Source organism: Homarus americanus, unplaced genomic scaffold (assembly GCF_018991925.1).
Source record: "Homarus americanus isolate GMGI-L3 unplaced genomic scaffold, GMGI_Hamer_2.0 scaffold39155, whole genome shotgun sequence".
NCBI classification, from domain to species: domain Eukaryota; kingdom Metazoa; phylum Arthropoda; class Malacostraca; order Decapoda; family Nephropidae; genus Homarus; species Homarus americanus.
This window is the reverse complement of record NW_024737042.1, coordinates 4407355-4423843: the sequence shown is the minus strand read 5'-3', so window position 1 is coordinate 4423843 and position 16489 is coordinate 4407355. Positions and strand designations below refer to the sequence as shown.

At 37.3% G+C, this 16489-nt stretch overlaps 1 protein-coding gene across 6 annotated transcripts; it reads left to right on the top strand.

Annotated features, from left to right (window-relative positions):
* Positions 1 to 1086: 1086 nt before the first annotated feature.
* Positions 1087 to 10247, top strand: LOC121872606 (ethylmalonyl-CoA decarboxylase-like). Of its 6 annotated transcripts, XM_042375471.1 has the most exons (4): positions 5417 to 5617; positions 7615 to 7828; positions 8680 to 8763; positions 9089 to 9222. In XM_042375471.1, exons 1-4 carry the CDS (start codon positions 5582 to 5584, stop codon positions 9094 to 9096), a joined length of 342 nt encoding a protein of 113 aa, XP_042231405.1. In that variant the 5' UTR covers positions 5417 to 5581; the 3' UTR covers positions 9097 to 9222. The 6 variants fall into 6 exon arrangements, with proteins under 6 accessions (XP_042231404.1, XP_042231400.1, XP_042231402.1 ...); XM_042375470.1 differs by lacking the exon at positions 5417 to 5617 and adding an exon at positions 1087 to 1144 and having other exon boundaries at positions 8680 to 10247; XM_042375466.1 differs by lacking the exon at positions 5417 to 5617 and adding an exon at positions 1321 to 1514 and having other exon boundaries at positions 8680 to 10247.
* Positions 10248 to 16489: the final 6242 nt, after the last annotated feature.

The window sequence follows — 16489 nt, the reverse complement described above, 5'->3', positions numbered from 1 at the left end:
GTCACAGATCAAGATTGAAGAAGCCGCAAGTCCAGAAAACTGTGAGGGCAAACTTTTTGGAGTGAGAGTTGTGAACTCTTGGAACAATCTACCAGAAAGTGTTGTGACGGCACCGAGTGTGAGCTCTTTCAAGACCACACTTGACCAACACTGGAGCAGGTTCAGGTACATTCAGGAGTCGGTGTATGCCCAGTACTTGCCAACAGTACGTAACAGAGACGTGACCGATCGTCCAAGCACTAACAGCCGACCAGTGGTGAAGAGGATAAAAGTAAAGTAAAAAGTAAACTTCACCAAACAAACTCCGCAATTTCACTGTTTTATAGAGGACACTCGTAGTTAAATGTGTTAAAAAAAATTATTTAAAAGTTTAACCTAACCTAACCTTAACCAGCTAAAACTGCCGACGCGTTATTTGTTTAGATGTTTGTGGTATAGCCGTCAATATTAGCCGGTTGGGGTTAGGTTGAAATTTTAAACAAACACTTTTTAACACATTTGCCATAACTACGAGTCTCTACTATAAAAACACAATGTAATTGCGGCGTTCTCTATTAAAAATGTGTGGTGGTTAAGTCGTCAATAATTACCACCTTAATTAATCTTTCCTAACCTATAAAATTACTAAATCTAAAAAAAAAAGTTATAATATTTGTGATTTCGGTGTATAGTATGTGTGTGTTATCAGTGTTCACATGAGAAGGGACCACCACATATTTTACAGACAAATATATTAATATGTAATATCTCTATATGTGTAAATTGTAAAATTTTCCCTCCACCCTTCTTCAAAGCCCTGTCCACTTTGAACAACCAATATTACTTTTTACTTTTATCCTCTTCACCACTGATCGGCTCGTTTGCAACTTGGGCGATCGGTCACGTGACTCACGTCTGTTAACGCACTGTTAGTAGGTACTGGGCATGCACCGGCTCCTGAATGTACCTGAACCTGCTCCAGTGTTGGTCAAGTCTGTTCTTGAAGGAGCTCACACTCGGTGCCGTCACAACACTTTCTGCTAGATTGTTCCAAGAGTTCACAACTCTCACTCCGAAAAAATTTTGCCCTCACAGTTTTCTGGACCTGCGGCTTCTTCAGCCTTGATCTGTGACCCCTTGTGGGGCGAGCGTCCGCCAGCTCCAGGTAAGGACACCCGATTGAGTAGTGCCCCTTGAGATGCTTTTACACCTCAATTAGGTCACCCCTTGCCCGTCTGTAGTATAAGCTAGGCAAGTTCAGGCGCTCCAATCTCTCAGGGTAGTTGAGGTACCGAAGTGCAGGCACCAGTCTGTCAGTAATTGGGGGCTCATTTGTGGCGGAAGTTGAGGTCAGATTGCTTAAAGCAACACAAAATGCTCTAAGAAAACTTATTTTTGTTAGTAGTTTCCGTGGTCGACATAAAACGAATGTTTACTCTGAAAATTAATAAATTAACTTGTATCGGTCACAGACGTGACCGACCAAGTAAGCGGCTAACGAGCCGATCAGTGTGGCGAAGAGGATAAAAGTAAAGGTAAGAAAAGATGTTTATTCCCGGCGTTTAGGGTTATATCGGCCGCCGGTAAGGCTGATTTTGTTTTCAAATTTATTTATCTCCATGTGTTAATGTCAGTATTAAGGGTGGAGATGATATGTGAAGTATGTTATTATGGTGTACAGTAGATATGTTCATTGTTCAATTCTGTTTCGTACATGTCGCCAATACACACAAGTGACCTAGGTAACTTCGGTACTGCACTAGTATCGAAATTATGTATGCATTTATCACGTTTAACTACCGAATATTTACCCATCTCACTCAGAAACGGAATATCAACAGCTCCCCTGACTCCCCAATCTGTACCACAGAAAAGTTAGAGGATAGGTAATTTTTTCCTTATGGTACATAATCGCTTTGATAATTAAAAACATGTTTTCCCGATAGTTTAGAGTCTAAACTTTAGACAATTCTAAGACACTTTATTCTATAACGTTCCCGTAAAAGAAAAATGTCTCGGAATTGGTAAAACATCATATGGACATCTGAATGGGATACGTTGAGTTAAAATATTCATACAATATTTAAATATGCTGTCTGTACGGAGTCTGTAATAGCTGACGATATCCTGGTTAATATTCGTCTTTCACCCATTCCTCTTCTAGTGTTTCTGACTACACTGAATTTTATTTTTTAATTACGAATCAATATTTAGGAGTAACGTTTATTGTGCAAATGCTTAAATTTGAATATATTTGCCCTCAATATAGACCTACTTTCAGCTACGCCAAGGTGATTAGTGGTTTGCCAGAATAGGTTAGGTTAGATTAGGGTAGGGTAAGTTAGGTTAGGTAACATAATATTATATATTTACCATTGGTCCAGGTTAGTGACAATGTGGTCATGGTTAGTGGTAATTAGTCAGCAAAGGTAGGTTCAGTTAGGTTACGTTAAGATCCCTTCTCTTGATGAGAAATAATTTTTCTGGTGTATTTTGATGTGAGTATTTTAGTAAAATGTGACCTTCATTTCTTGTAAAAATTGTAATTTTTGTGTTTTTGACAAATTTCTAGAAATAAAAAGACTCATTTGCACAAGAAGTGAAGGCCATATCTGACTGAAATACACCAGAAAATCTATTTCTCATATCAAAAGAGTGGAATGGGCAAAAAAAGAATAATTTCCTATATCAGCACTCAATGAAGCTATCGAGTGTAGGACAAAAGCCCCTAGCACAAATAGTAATAAGAATTTTTATATAATTATTTTTGTTCTTTATTATTTACAGTTTACTCTTTTTGATCATAGCCTAACCTAACCTATTTTGCACTTTAACTGAGGGGCTATTGTCCTACGTTGCACTTTAATGTTTTTTTTTTTTTTTTGTCCAGGAGGCTTTTGTCTGGACCCCATAGCTATCAGCACATGACACCTGCCTAAGCTAATTATGATAAAGTTGTAGGTTAGGATTGCAGCTTTATTTATGGGCGACTCTTCTGGATTTTCACTTAAAACAATTGTTGTAATGAAAAGAATGTATTGTGAGTTTATTGTAATAATCTACTTCATCCTGTGAAAAGGACCCAATTCAGGAAAATTTTTATAGAACAAAACTTCTTTCACACCTCTTGAATATATGAAGAAGGTTGGAGGAATTACAACTTTTCAACTTTTTTTTTTTTTTTTTTTTTTTTTTGTAAATATGGTCTGTTTACCTGCTGATGCCATGTTTACAGTTAAACTTTTGAGACATTTGCCCCCGAGCAACGCTAAGCTCACTTTCCACCAGACGTTTCATGTGAACTGTTAATAACAGAATAACACCCTACCTAACTTTACCTAAATCAACCTCACTTAAATTAATGGTCTTTCATTTTTGGGTAGGTATGTTAATTTAGGTAAGTTAGCTTAGGTAAGTTAGCTTAGGTAAGTTAGCTTAGGTAAGTTAGCTTAGGTAAGTTAGCTTAGGTAAGTTAGGTTTGGTAAGTTAGGTTTGGTAAGTTAGGTTTGGTAAGTTTGGTAGGTTAGGTTTGCTTGTAGGTTTGGTAGGGTAGGTTAGGTTAGGTTTGGTTTGGTTTGGTTTGGTTTGGTTTGGTTTGGTTTGGTTTGGTTGGTTGGTTAGGTTTGGTTGGTTAGTTTGTTTGTTTTATTTACAAGAAATCAATGATTGCTAGTAAACATTCTTACCTTATGACGAGACGCTAATCAGGTATGAAATGTAGGCCTGGACAAAATCTCCAAACTAATAATACAGAAATTACTGTAATATTGAACACCTTGTTATTTGTTGATGTATTACAGTAGACCTTTGCTATTCGCGGGTTTGAAATTTGCGATTTCAATGATTTGTGGTAAGCAAATGGTGGCTAATTTGCGAGCCTTTTCCTGCAGCGCAACGAGTCACCCCGTGCAGCATCTCGTGGTTTACTCTCCAAACTTTAGCGTTTCTGAGTGAAATTGTCCCTAAAAGACCGCCTAGTGTCAGTGCTAGTGATGCTAGTGTAAAAGGCAGAAGTCAGTGATGACCCAGACAAAGAAAGTTGATTTATTAGATAAGTTAAAAAGGGGGGCGAGTGCTGCCGCGGCTGGTCGGTTGTTTGGTATAGGCATACAGTAAGTGCACTAAGGTAGTATAAGTTGCAATTTGCAGTTTTGCCTATTCACACCATTCCTTTGAACCTAGCCCCCGCAAATAGCGAGGGTTTACTGTACTTATTTAAAAAAAAAATTATAATGATTGATACTTAAATTTTCAAAAGCTGCTGCCAGTACAGTACATGCCAACAGTGTTTAGAGACATGACCAACCGCCCAAGCGATTAACAAGCGAAAAGGATAAAAGCAAAAAAAGTAAAAAGTGTATATAATATGGAAGCATTAATGTCTTATAAAAAATTGTTTTTTAGCACTCACTTAAACAGCTTATAATGACAGCTGCACAGAGGTGGCTCATTAATATAGGCTCATGTTCAGGATGGTGGAAAAACATTAGGAACTTACAATTCCACCAGCCTTTTTTTGATTTGAGAGAAAATAAATAATTTTTTTCTCTATTTTTCTTTGGTGGTTTTAATCAGAATGCTTCTGTAAACTACTACTGAATTTACTTGGGTGACAGGAAGTAGACCATGATCACCATGTATTTGGGGGATTGGCAAAACCATTACTGCATAACTTGATTTTAGAAGGAATGAGCCAAATACTGTAGTACTGTACAGTACTGCCAAACTTAGGGAGGTTTATGTATTGCTCATTGGTTTATTCTTGCTCAAATCAGACATACTGTACTACCTGTAGTTAGTTACTATTTTATTACTAAAGACCATAGTCTTACTTTGTCACAAGCAAATTCAAATTAAATTTTTCCTGCCCTTCCACTGGAATTAAGCCTGAGTAGATTCATTTTTGGGTATGGAAACTACATGGAGGATATCATTATTCTGGTCCAGTAAAAGCAGTTGCATATAATGTGCAGTACCAATAGTTATTAGACCATTTGAATCAGCAAGCATTGATTACATATTTATTAATTGTGGTTGAAGTTTGGAGTTACCTTGGTGAAAGTCACTAAACTCGCTTAAACATTTTGCATTCCCAGCTTTCATAACCTTATAGGAACTGTAGCTTCTGGGGCTTTCATTCGGGGTGTTTTGCTTAAGTTCATCCTTTAAAGATGAACATGGGCATTGGTATTCTTAGTCTTTAATGTGGTTCCTGGTGTAAATGATGATAGTATCTTTCATTCATGAATGTTTTTCATTTGCTGGCCTGAGCTTACTTGAATCTTCTGATTTAAAATGAGTTGTAAATACCCTGTACTTTTACTTTTTACTTTTATCTTCTTCGCCACTGATCAGCTTGTTAGCCGCTTGGGTGGTCTGTCACGTCACTGTTACGCACTGTTGGCAAGAACTGAGTATGAACTGGCTCCTGAATGTATCTGAACTTGCTCCAGTGTTGGTCAAGTCTGGTCTTGAATGAGCTCACGCTTGATGCCATCATAACACTCTGTCAGATTGTTCTGTTGCAAGAGTTCACAAATCTCACTCTGAAAAAGTTTTCCCTCACTGTTTTCTGGACTTGTGGCTTCTTCAACCTTGAGCTATGACCCCTTGTGGGGCGGGTGTCCACCAGCTTCAGGTATGTACACTCGACTGAGTAGTGTCCTTTGAGATGTTTGTACACTTCAATTAGGTCACCCCTTGCCCATCTGTAGTACAGGTTGTACCTCTCTTAGTCCGGCATTCTGTGGTCCAGAAACTCCCATGGTCCGGAACGATTTTAGTTTGTCCAATAGGTAGATAAGCAGCTTTTTTTTTTACTTATCTGAATTACTGTATTATTATTATTACTGAAGTATTGCATTTTCGCCCCTCAGGCTCCAATGTGGGTCAGTGACCTATGCCCGGGTGGGCTAATCCCCGTAAAAAAAAAACAACAACAAAGCCGCGAGAAATTAAGGTTTATTTACATCTGGCAGTTCGGCTCTCTCTCTCTGTTTGTCTATACAGTACAGAGTACAACATTTAACCCTTCAATATATATGAACAGTAAATAAGAGTTGCTTTCATATTCTTATGTAGAGTAATGACGATATGTTTTTCACATGTGCGCACTTACTGTACATACTCGCAGTCTCACTTTTTTTCTTTAACATTAATGGTTTGCTACTTTTATTGTTCTATTTATTAACATTAAATAACATTACTTAAAAAAACCATATTAATTTTTTACATTAATTTTACTACAGCTACAACCAGGGTCTTATTTTCTTGTTTTATATGTAGAACCACTCGGTCACTGGTTTTGTTATCAACGAAAACAATGCTGTCTCATTTCCTCGTGTGTTTTAATATTCTACGTATTATGAATGAATTGTATTGCTCATTTTGCACACATAAACATTAATTCAATAAAAAAGACATTCAGTAATAAACAATAATGAATCTTTTGTACATAAGAGAAATGACGCTGTTTACACGATTGTGCACGTCATCTGAACGTTGGCGAGCCGTTCAAACCCATCGAAATTCGAGTTTCTGCCGTCAAAATTTTTAATTATGTAGTGTTTTTTGTGTCCAAATAAAAAACGGTGAATTAAAAACTCGTGAAATTTGTGAAGCTACTGTACGACATTTAACCCTTCAATATGTCTTCAAAGAGACCACGAAGCAGTGAAAGTGGTGCTAACTTAAGCGCAAGTCACTATCTGTCCAGGAAAAGGGTGAATTTCCATGGTCCGGAAATTTCCTTGGTCCGGCACCGGTCAGGTCCTGAGGTTGCCGGACTAGAGAGGTAAACCTGTACATTATATGCTAAGCAGTTGCATTCTGATCTCTCCGGGTAGCCCTCCTTTGGACATTTTCAATCAACTGACAGTCTCTAGCATATCTCAGGGACCAGATAAGGGTGGGAGTACTCCAGACAGGGAAGCACCTCACTCCTGAAGGTTGTTACAAGGGACGGACCGTCTAGATATCTGAATGACCTTCTTATAAGACCTACTAGTTTCGTTGCTTGATTTAGCTTCTTCTCACAATGGCCCAAGAACTTAAGTTCATTGTCGACATATATACCCAGGTCCTTTTCATATTCGGTTTATTAATGCAATTTCTTCGTGCTGTAGGGATATGTGGTATGACCTAGGTGCATACATTTGTACTCTTTTACTGAAAATCTGTTAGTCTCATGGTATGAGACTGTGTCCCATTACTCATTTTCTAATGTATGGTAACTTGGGTTGTGCAGTATTTTCATGTTCACATGGTGAGCAAGGACTCGTAGTTGTCAGCTTAACTGGCAACTGATTTCTCCAAACTCTCCAATTTTCAAGGGCGTCAGTTAAGAGATGCTATTTCTAGATTTCTAGTAATTACAGAACTGAATTTCAAGAATGTAGTCTTGAATCAATTTGGAGGTGCTAAGAACCCTGGGTGTCAACCTATAAACTTACTATATAGAACATGAGTTCCTCAATCCATGCTTGATTATATAAGGGGATATCAGGACCAACCCATATATTAGATATATTTTTATCATTCAGTTCTTATAACAGTTGCAATTTTATAAGATTTTGTACAGAATTTTATTACTGTACATTGTAAAGTAAAGATTAATTTTTTTTATTTGTTCTGCAGCAAAAAATGTTCTCAAGGATCAGATATAGAAATTGTTTTCTGCACCAAGGCAGTTCTTTGTTCCAAGGAGGACGATGTTGTAGCTCACTCATCAGTAAAGCTCGAGAAAAGCTCTCTCATCTGGGGGAGGGACAAGTGTCTTTGGTAAAGGACGATGTATCAGGGATCGCAACTATCACATTGGAACATGCCCAGAAGAAAAATGCTCTCTCAGGTATGATTACTGATACCAAAATACTATAGTTTAAAATACTGTACAGTATACTGTAATTAAATTTTTACTTGTTTCAGGTTTTCAAATTACTATGTGCTAAACTCATCTTGCATCATTCTACCATTTTTCCTTTTTTATTTTTTTATTTTTTTATGTGTATGTCACAATTCTACAGTACCCTGTACCTCAAAAAAAGATAACAATTATGGAAGTGAGTTGTGCAAGACAAGTGTTGCTACGCATCTTCAAATTTCATTTTGTCTTTCAAATATTGTTGTTTCTTGTGTATATGTTATGACATACACAAGAAACTGCCCTTTTCTTTCATTTTATATCCTATATTTACTAAGAGGGCATTCATTTTTGGTCTACATCTGATAGTGTAATTATTTGATATTGCAATTGTTTGAGGTTGACTTTACTATATATACAGTATATCATCTTAGATGCTGATCAGCTTCTCTGATAAATCAATTATAGTCCTTGTTTTGGCTTTAGGGATTAGATCATTTAGAATAAGTCTTAAAATTGTATCCGTTTGATGTAAGAAATCACTAGAAGGATGTGAAAATACAGTACAGTACGTACACCTGTATTGACATCCTGTTTGACTCCATGGAGTTAAGAACAAAGTAACTTTCATTGATGAATCTATATTTAAATAAATAGATACAGGAATGTACAGTGGTTTATTTTAAAACATTAAAAGTTTTGTTGATAAGTACACAGCAAGCCTATTCAGGCTACTTTATATCTTACTTCTCAGTGAGAAGAAAGTTGTACTTTATCATGTGTTACCTCAAGTTAGAAAATTATATAAATACAGTACTGTACTGTACTATTTCTGGCAGGTCAAATGATGGTGCAGTTGGCTGACATTACTGAAGAATTGTTTTCCTGGTCTTTAGGAAAAGCTGTGATCCTGCAAGCTCAAGGTGATACATTCTGTTCTGGTGGAGACCTTACCACTGTTAAAGCCATAAGTAACCCTAATGATGGCTTATTAATGTCAACTTTAATGCATAATACTCTCACTCAGCTATACTGTTTACCACTTGTAACACTTTGCCTTGTACATGGTAAAGCATTAGGAGGTGGAGCCGAATTAACAACTGTCACAGATTATAGGTTATTTACCAACTTAGGGGAAGTAAGTTTCGTTCAGGGTCGTATGGGAGTTGTTACTGGTTGGGGTGGTGGAACGAGACTTGTAAAACTTCTAGGATATAGTGTAGCCCTTGAACTCTTAACCACTTGCAGAAAACTAGATGGAAAAGAAGCTTCTAAAATAGGATTTGCTGATCATATCATTGAAGCAGCAAATAGACATGAAGAAACAAAGAATTGGCTAATTCCCAGAATTCTCCATGAACAAGAGGTGATTCAAGCTATGAAGAAAATAGTTGTTGGAGGTCGAGACTTAACCTTGGAAGAAAGTCTTCTCAATGAAAGGCTTAACTTCTCACCCTTGTGGGGTGGACCAGCCAATATGAGAGCACTTGGCAAAAATATAAAACATAAGTGAAATACAATTGCAGGTACACTGTATAATTTTTTGACCTGACGACTTAACTAAAAAACTTGTCTACTATGTTACTGTACTGTCATCCCTCGCTCAAATGGTTTTTATGGTGTCAATTTCACACCTGGAGTATTTATGTCATGGCAAATTATCTGACACTTTAATGGTGACAGTTATTTACAAAAATCCCCATGTCGGGACTTGGTTATGACAGGGAGTTACTACATAATTATTTTGCCCCAGCCCATGATGTCTAGAAGTTTACTTTGTTTTTCTCCCTGTAGACCTTTGGTGATGTAACTATTGAGTCACCAAGGAAGGGCATCAGGTAAAAAATGGGATTGAGGGATCAGTTTTGCATTTTTAAATGTAGTATGTACAGGTACAGTATAGTTTATAGTTTTGCAAATAAAAAATCGTTTTATGTACAGTATAGTATTTATATACGTACAATAGTTCTTGCCAAATTGATGGTTTGTCAATGTATGGCCAATTGAATTGCATTAGAAAATATGCATAAACTAAACTTTCCAAGGTACTGTATAATGCACTGAAAAATACTCGTATTACTGTGTAAAGTATATTTATTTTATTGTTAAACTACACTATAACATCACTTATGTAGAAAAATATTCAAGCTTCATGCAAATACCTGTATTGTATACAGTATTACTTAAATCATATTTTACAACATAAATACTGACGAAAGGGTAAAAATTTAGCAAAATAAAGTACAGAACTTACTTCTGTATTGTTTACAACTGGCAACTGCTAAAATTAAAGACCTCTTATCTGCAACTTTCATCAAATACAGTACTGTACTGTACTGTACAGTATAATTATTGTAATGTGATGAGATATAATGAAGAAAACCACAATAAAGTTTGCATAATAAGGTATGATACTTTGGATAACAACAGCTTAACACAGTTTTATAGAATGAGAAAAATGAATATTATTGGATAAAAATTTAAGGTAAATTTTTTAATATACAATAATATTCTATTAAATTGTATGAAGTGAAGTGTGGGTAGCAGGATATTTCTATTGCTTCCTGACCATCATATCACACCCATATCCCTGCATCCACCAGCCACCATACTGTGTCTCAGCAATATGTTATGTGAGAATGTGGTAATTTTTGTGGCAATATTGATAGCGTAGAACTCTCACCCAGTATTGTTAGTAGTACTAAAGGATGACAGGTGGTATTAAGTCATGTGTATCCCTCAATTGCAAGGAGAGGAGACTCTTATCACAACAGTCCATCATGGATTTAATAATGTCCCTATACGTACTGCCATATTCTCGGTCACTTAATTTACTTTACTTAATTTCTAATCATTACGTAATCTACTCCTTAAAATATGATTGCTGTCACCAGACTTCAGGTCAGTTTATGTGGTGTGAAACTAAAATCTCGCTTCTTTTGGCATTGTAGCAGGCTAAGAAGTCTAGCACTGAGAGGTCGGGTTTTTTGTTAATCAAATTTTAAGATGGAAGGAAGGTTGAGTTATCAGTCATCATTCTTAACTAGTTTATTAATAAAATTGGTCTTATATTAGGTATACTACACTCAGTCACAATACAAAAATAGCTGACCTTCCCAACTGAGGTCATTCCTTCATAATACAAAAATAACAACCTTCCTCTTGTCACTCCGTAGCACCTGAATAAAAGGAACAAGATTGCACATTTAGGGCTACTGACAGGTATTGTAGCTTACTCTCAGCACCCAATTAACACATAACAGGTACCCTTCTCACCTGATCCTCTTGCAAGGTAGACTAGGTATTTCAGCACACAATCATACAAAGACCATACCTGCATTCTTATTACTTAGATCACTGCAGTAGTGACAGCACCTCAGAGTAGCACCAACACATCTTCAACACATTGGGTATTACGAACTTGAGGCATCCAGAGATCCTTAGGGAGATTGCACAGTGTCTACAGGCATGTCCTACTACACCAGGTGGGCTCTTCTCACACAACACTAGTTCCTAGGCCTGGCACTTTTCCCAACATCAAACATCTTTCTCCATGGCATCCACAGCTCACCCTCACACCCAAGTTCACCCCACCTGTACACGTGTCCAGTAAGAAATTTCTCCCATTACTGAATGTAAACAAAATGTTTACTGGTCCTACCAGTCTTTGTACTAACACATAAAATGACAAAACTTGTTAACTAACTTACTATATAAACTACAGTATCCATTATGAAAGGATTTAAAATGTACATAAAACGTGACACAGAATAACACTGACCTGTCCTGTTCAAAAGTTCTCCTGTTACTGAGTCTTTGTGCAGGCACCAGTGCCAGGACTAGGCCTAAGGGTGCCAATACTTACAAATGACAGTCAATTTATTTTGGCCCCACATTTACATTTTCATAGGTATTGTGACTTCATGCCTTATAATTTTATGCCTTAATATGTCTTATTCTTAAGCAGTGTGAAATAAAGCAAAGTCTAGGATTGCTTTTGTTGCCCTTGTGGTGTTGTGGTAGCAATCGCTGTTCACACGCAGGGGTCCCGGGTTAGATTCCTGACTATTGAGGTATTGTTTGTGTATTGAAGTCCACGTATATATGAACTGCTGAGATATATTGGTAGCCTTGGGCTTTCTAGTTGGAGTACTGTATATAGAATGCTACTACAGTTTGACCATATAGTTGGCATGGGCTATCCCCAGTGGAGGCTCAGGTTACTTAAGAATAAGACGAATGAACAGGCTTTGTGTGAAATAAAACAAAGCCTATGATTGGTTTGTTGCCCTTGTAGTGCCGTGGTAGCGATCCCCATTCACATGCAGAGGTCCAGAAAAAAAAGAGAGAGATAGTACATTACAGTATTGTGAATTGGCTGTCTACCAGAGTGAGTCATCATTATTATCATGATCATCACTGTTTTACAGCCTTTTACAAGCTTGCGTGGGTTGGGCGTGCTTACGAGATGGCAATTTTCCAAGCAGCGTGGTGTGATATTTAATTAAAAATGTTTCTTGCTTTATTTGAAAAAATGCAAAACATAAAACAAAACAAAAACTCCATTTCAATGAAGCAATCTGAAATTCATGCAGTTGGGAGGAATTTCCCCTGGGGACAACCAGGATAATAGGCCAAGAGTTGATGAGTCATTGTGTGATGAGTGCTGCTACTTTTCTGCAGCTTATAACTGCATCAGCTCCATTGTAAATGGTACAGAGGTACATATGGCAGAATGTTTGCTGGGAAAATAATTATATCATTGGCCAAAGGCATGTGTATTATTCATACGCACTAGTGCATTATGGCAGGAAGGAAAGGGATAACAAATTTGCCTACAATTTCAATTTTCCCATTACATAAATAAAATACAGAACATAAATTTATGTACAGGTATTTCTAGAAAATTTAAGGGCTGAAATGTTTCAAGAAAACATACCTTGTATTGTACCACTACCATTACTTGTTTATTTTTCTTTTACAGTACAGAACTTAGTAGGTAGAAAGGAGGAGGTTTTTTGGTGTGGCTGATATTGTGCTCTATGCTAAGGCAGATCTTGCATTATAACTAGGAAGGATGGTTGCTAATTTGTTGATTACAAGGGATGTGTTCATTGCCTCCCTTTCCTCATCATTGGTCGGATATAAAAAGTTTTGTGTGTTGTGCATTGTTTTGGAGCTGTCAGAAGTAAAATCACTTAATTTTGTTGATACACACTCCAAAAAATTTGGGCTCAATAAGCAGTGCTTTAGTTTTCGGTTTACACTTATGTAATATTATAGTAGAAAGATATCAATGCACTTGCAATTAATCAGTTCATTGTGGTAGTTTTACAAAAACTATCGCACAGTACTGCATACAGTGTACTCATACAATAGTGCAAAATAAGATCATATAGACACCTGTAGCCTATGGGTAATAACTCAAGTTATAGGAAAATTATATGAGAAAAAGTGCAACTCCAAAATTGTTGATCCTACTACAGTCAACCCTCACTTTACGCGGTTAATTCAACCCACAGGGTACCGCAGAAAGTGAGAAACGCGTAAAGTGAACAACATAACATATGGGATTCATTGAAATAGAGACCGGGCCGACCCCCAAACTCCACTTTTTGACGACACACAACTATGTTGTAGTAAAGATATTATCTTAACTTTATGATGGTATGCACACACAATTAATAATTAAGAGAAATATCAATAATATTAGTTTTTTTAACACTTACATTAGTAGAAAAGATGGCTGGGCACACGGGGATGGGGGGTTGGTTCCGAGGCAGAGGGCAGATTATTGGCCCTCACCTGTATCACTTGTATCAATTGTATCACTATCCACCACAGAGGCTTGCAGGGCCTCTTTGTCAAACCCCTCAAAGTCCATATACCGTAAGTCCATATCCTCACTATAATTATCACTATCACTGACTTGGGCTGGCTGTGGTGGGTGGCGGGTGAAGAACTCAGTAATGTTTTGATGACTGGGCGACCGTGTGGCACCCTGCTCGCACCACTTACACAACATGGCGGATGGCGGGAGAGATGGTGGGAGGTTTGGATCCAAAAATGGCGTGGCTCGCCAGCCGCTCTCCGCGTAAAGGGGTACACGCACCGCGGAATGTGAGCATTCCTGTTTCGGCAGGGTACCGCGTAAACGTGGAAACGCGGAATGTGGGACCGCGTAAAGTGAGGGTTGACTGTATATGATGGGAAAATTGCTGTATGGAGCAATGTACTGTACTGTATATGGCATGGTCTTCAACATTGGAGATACCCTTTAATAGCTCATACATATGGAAATATAGACAGAACGTAAGGCAGGGAAGGACTTGGAATGAGATAATCTTTTTATCTCTTCCTTCTATCAACTCTCAAAGGTTATTTTGTTTGAATGAAATTTTATCAATTTGACTAGCTTTTACTGAGAATAGTGTATTGATAGCTACATAAATTAGAAAACGAAAATACAAATTATCTTATAATAAAAAAAATACATAAAAATCACATACACACTTTATAGTCATTATAATTATCACTAAACCTAAAACTCTGTATGGCAGTATACTTAACTCACAACAATTAAAAACGTTTTTAAGTACAGCACACTCGCCACAAAAAGTTCTCAAATGCTCTAGGGGGTCATACAATATGACAAAATGAACAAGAAATCTGAACAACTGTCTCTGAGTAAATTTATTACAAATTAAATTACTTCTCTTCACCTGTAAATACTATAAAGATGAGCAACATATTATTATGAGATATTGGGTCACTTCACAACCAGGCTTATCAACCATTCTGAGATGACCTGAGCCATTGTGCTCATTCTGAAATCTGTCATGCCCAGCTGTTCCAGAACTTTTTTGTGGCGAGTGTACAAGTACCTGTACAGTATACTGCACCTCAATTTATGATTATTCTGTTTATAATTTTAGTTTTATGATAGCAAATAACTTATACCTTTATTTATTTTTTTTTCATTTCACAATACATGGACTGTACAGGCACTGTACTTGTAAAATTACATTTTCTTGGGTGGGAAACATGTATATAATTACCCATTATACACCCAAAGAAAATAAAAGTTATACATGTTCAAAGTAGTTTAACCCTAAAAGCCTGGGTGACGTTCCTCTGCGTCCTTAATTTTTGCGGCCCAGTTTAAATGTCCAGAAGGTATGAAGTACTTTGTATAGGATATTTATTTACTTGGTAACTCAAACGTAATCTTTGTCTCAAGTCTAGTGGTCCAGTTACCCACCGCTATCATGATGGATGCACATCCTTCAATGTCTCGTGACCCGCCTCGCTTCTCCACATCCTTAAAGTAGTGCTTTTCATCAAGAGTTGCTTGATTTGAGTGTCATTGATATCGTATCGGGTGATGAAGACAGTTATAGGGAGGAAGCAGACCTTGATGATGTAGTTGTTGAGGTGGCCAGCGGTGAGGACAGTGGTACGTACACAATGGCACTTACTCCCCCTCTCTACCCCATCAGCAAGGTTGTGGTCATAGGCACAGTGTTGGCAGTGGATGTTGGGGACCATGTCCATGCCAGCCACAATAATACACTTGGAATGACTGCACAAATTTTACGTCTGAATACCCGTTTTTGACGGGATTAAAAAAATATATATTATTTTTTTGCTGAAATATGCCCGTTTGGAGGTACGCCGAGTCTGACATCACTCGGGGTGTAAGGGTTAAATGGATACAGCATGTTGTAATAAAAAAATTTAGAAGTTCCATACTTTGACATATCACTCCAGCAATTTCTTAACATCTCTAAATAGTATTGCAGTAGAAGTCCAAAAATCCGGACTGCTTGGGGATTGGGTCGGTCCGGATTTTCTGATTTTCCGGATTTTCAGGCAGTACTTTTAAAATTCAAATTTCAGGAGAAATAAAGAAGAGATGAACAGGTACATTTTGATAGTGTATTCATTAGCAAATATAGCATGCTTCATTTATCAAAACAAGCAGTTTTAAAGATAAAGCTGTGAATTCTAAAATTTTATTCTTTGCCTTTTTTATATCATAAATTGTAGACTTTCCAATGTCGTATGTTTCCATTAGAACAGTATTGCTCACACCACGTTCTAGTTTCTTAATTATTTCAAGTTTGTCACTCAATTTCAATGTGTTCTTTTTCCTCTTCACACAAGGAAGTTTATCTACTTTAGGAGCCATTATTATGGGCTTGTCCAGTACTCTGTAAATGGAAAGAGTAGGACTCAAAATTACATACGTTGTCACAGTTTGATTGCTTGTTTTAAAGTGGTGACCGCGTGGTCGCTTGTTGTCGCTGTGCAGCTGTGGCGCTCACGCATGCACACATACACAAAAAAGCCAGCTAAAAAAAAAAATAGAGTTTGGGTTTTCGAGAAGTCCGGATTCTCGGGTGGTCCAGATTTCTGGCATTCGGATTTTTGGACGTTTACTGTATATCTTGAGATGTCAAGAAAGTGACCAGTAAGGAAAATGGGCAATACCCTTAGTGGTGAGACCTCACAATGTCATCAACCAAGATGTTAAGTTGGTGGCGATAGGCATATTGAAGCTGGCAAAAACACCACTGTTATTGGTAAATTTTAGGACTATCTGAGAGTTGGATTTTTTTCTTCAAGGAAAGAATAAATATGATTCCA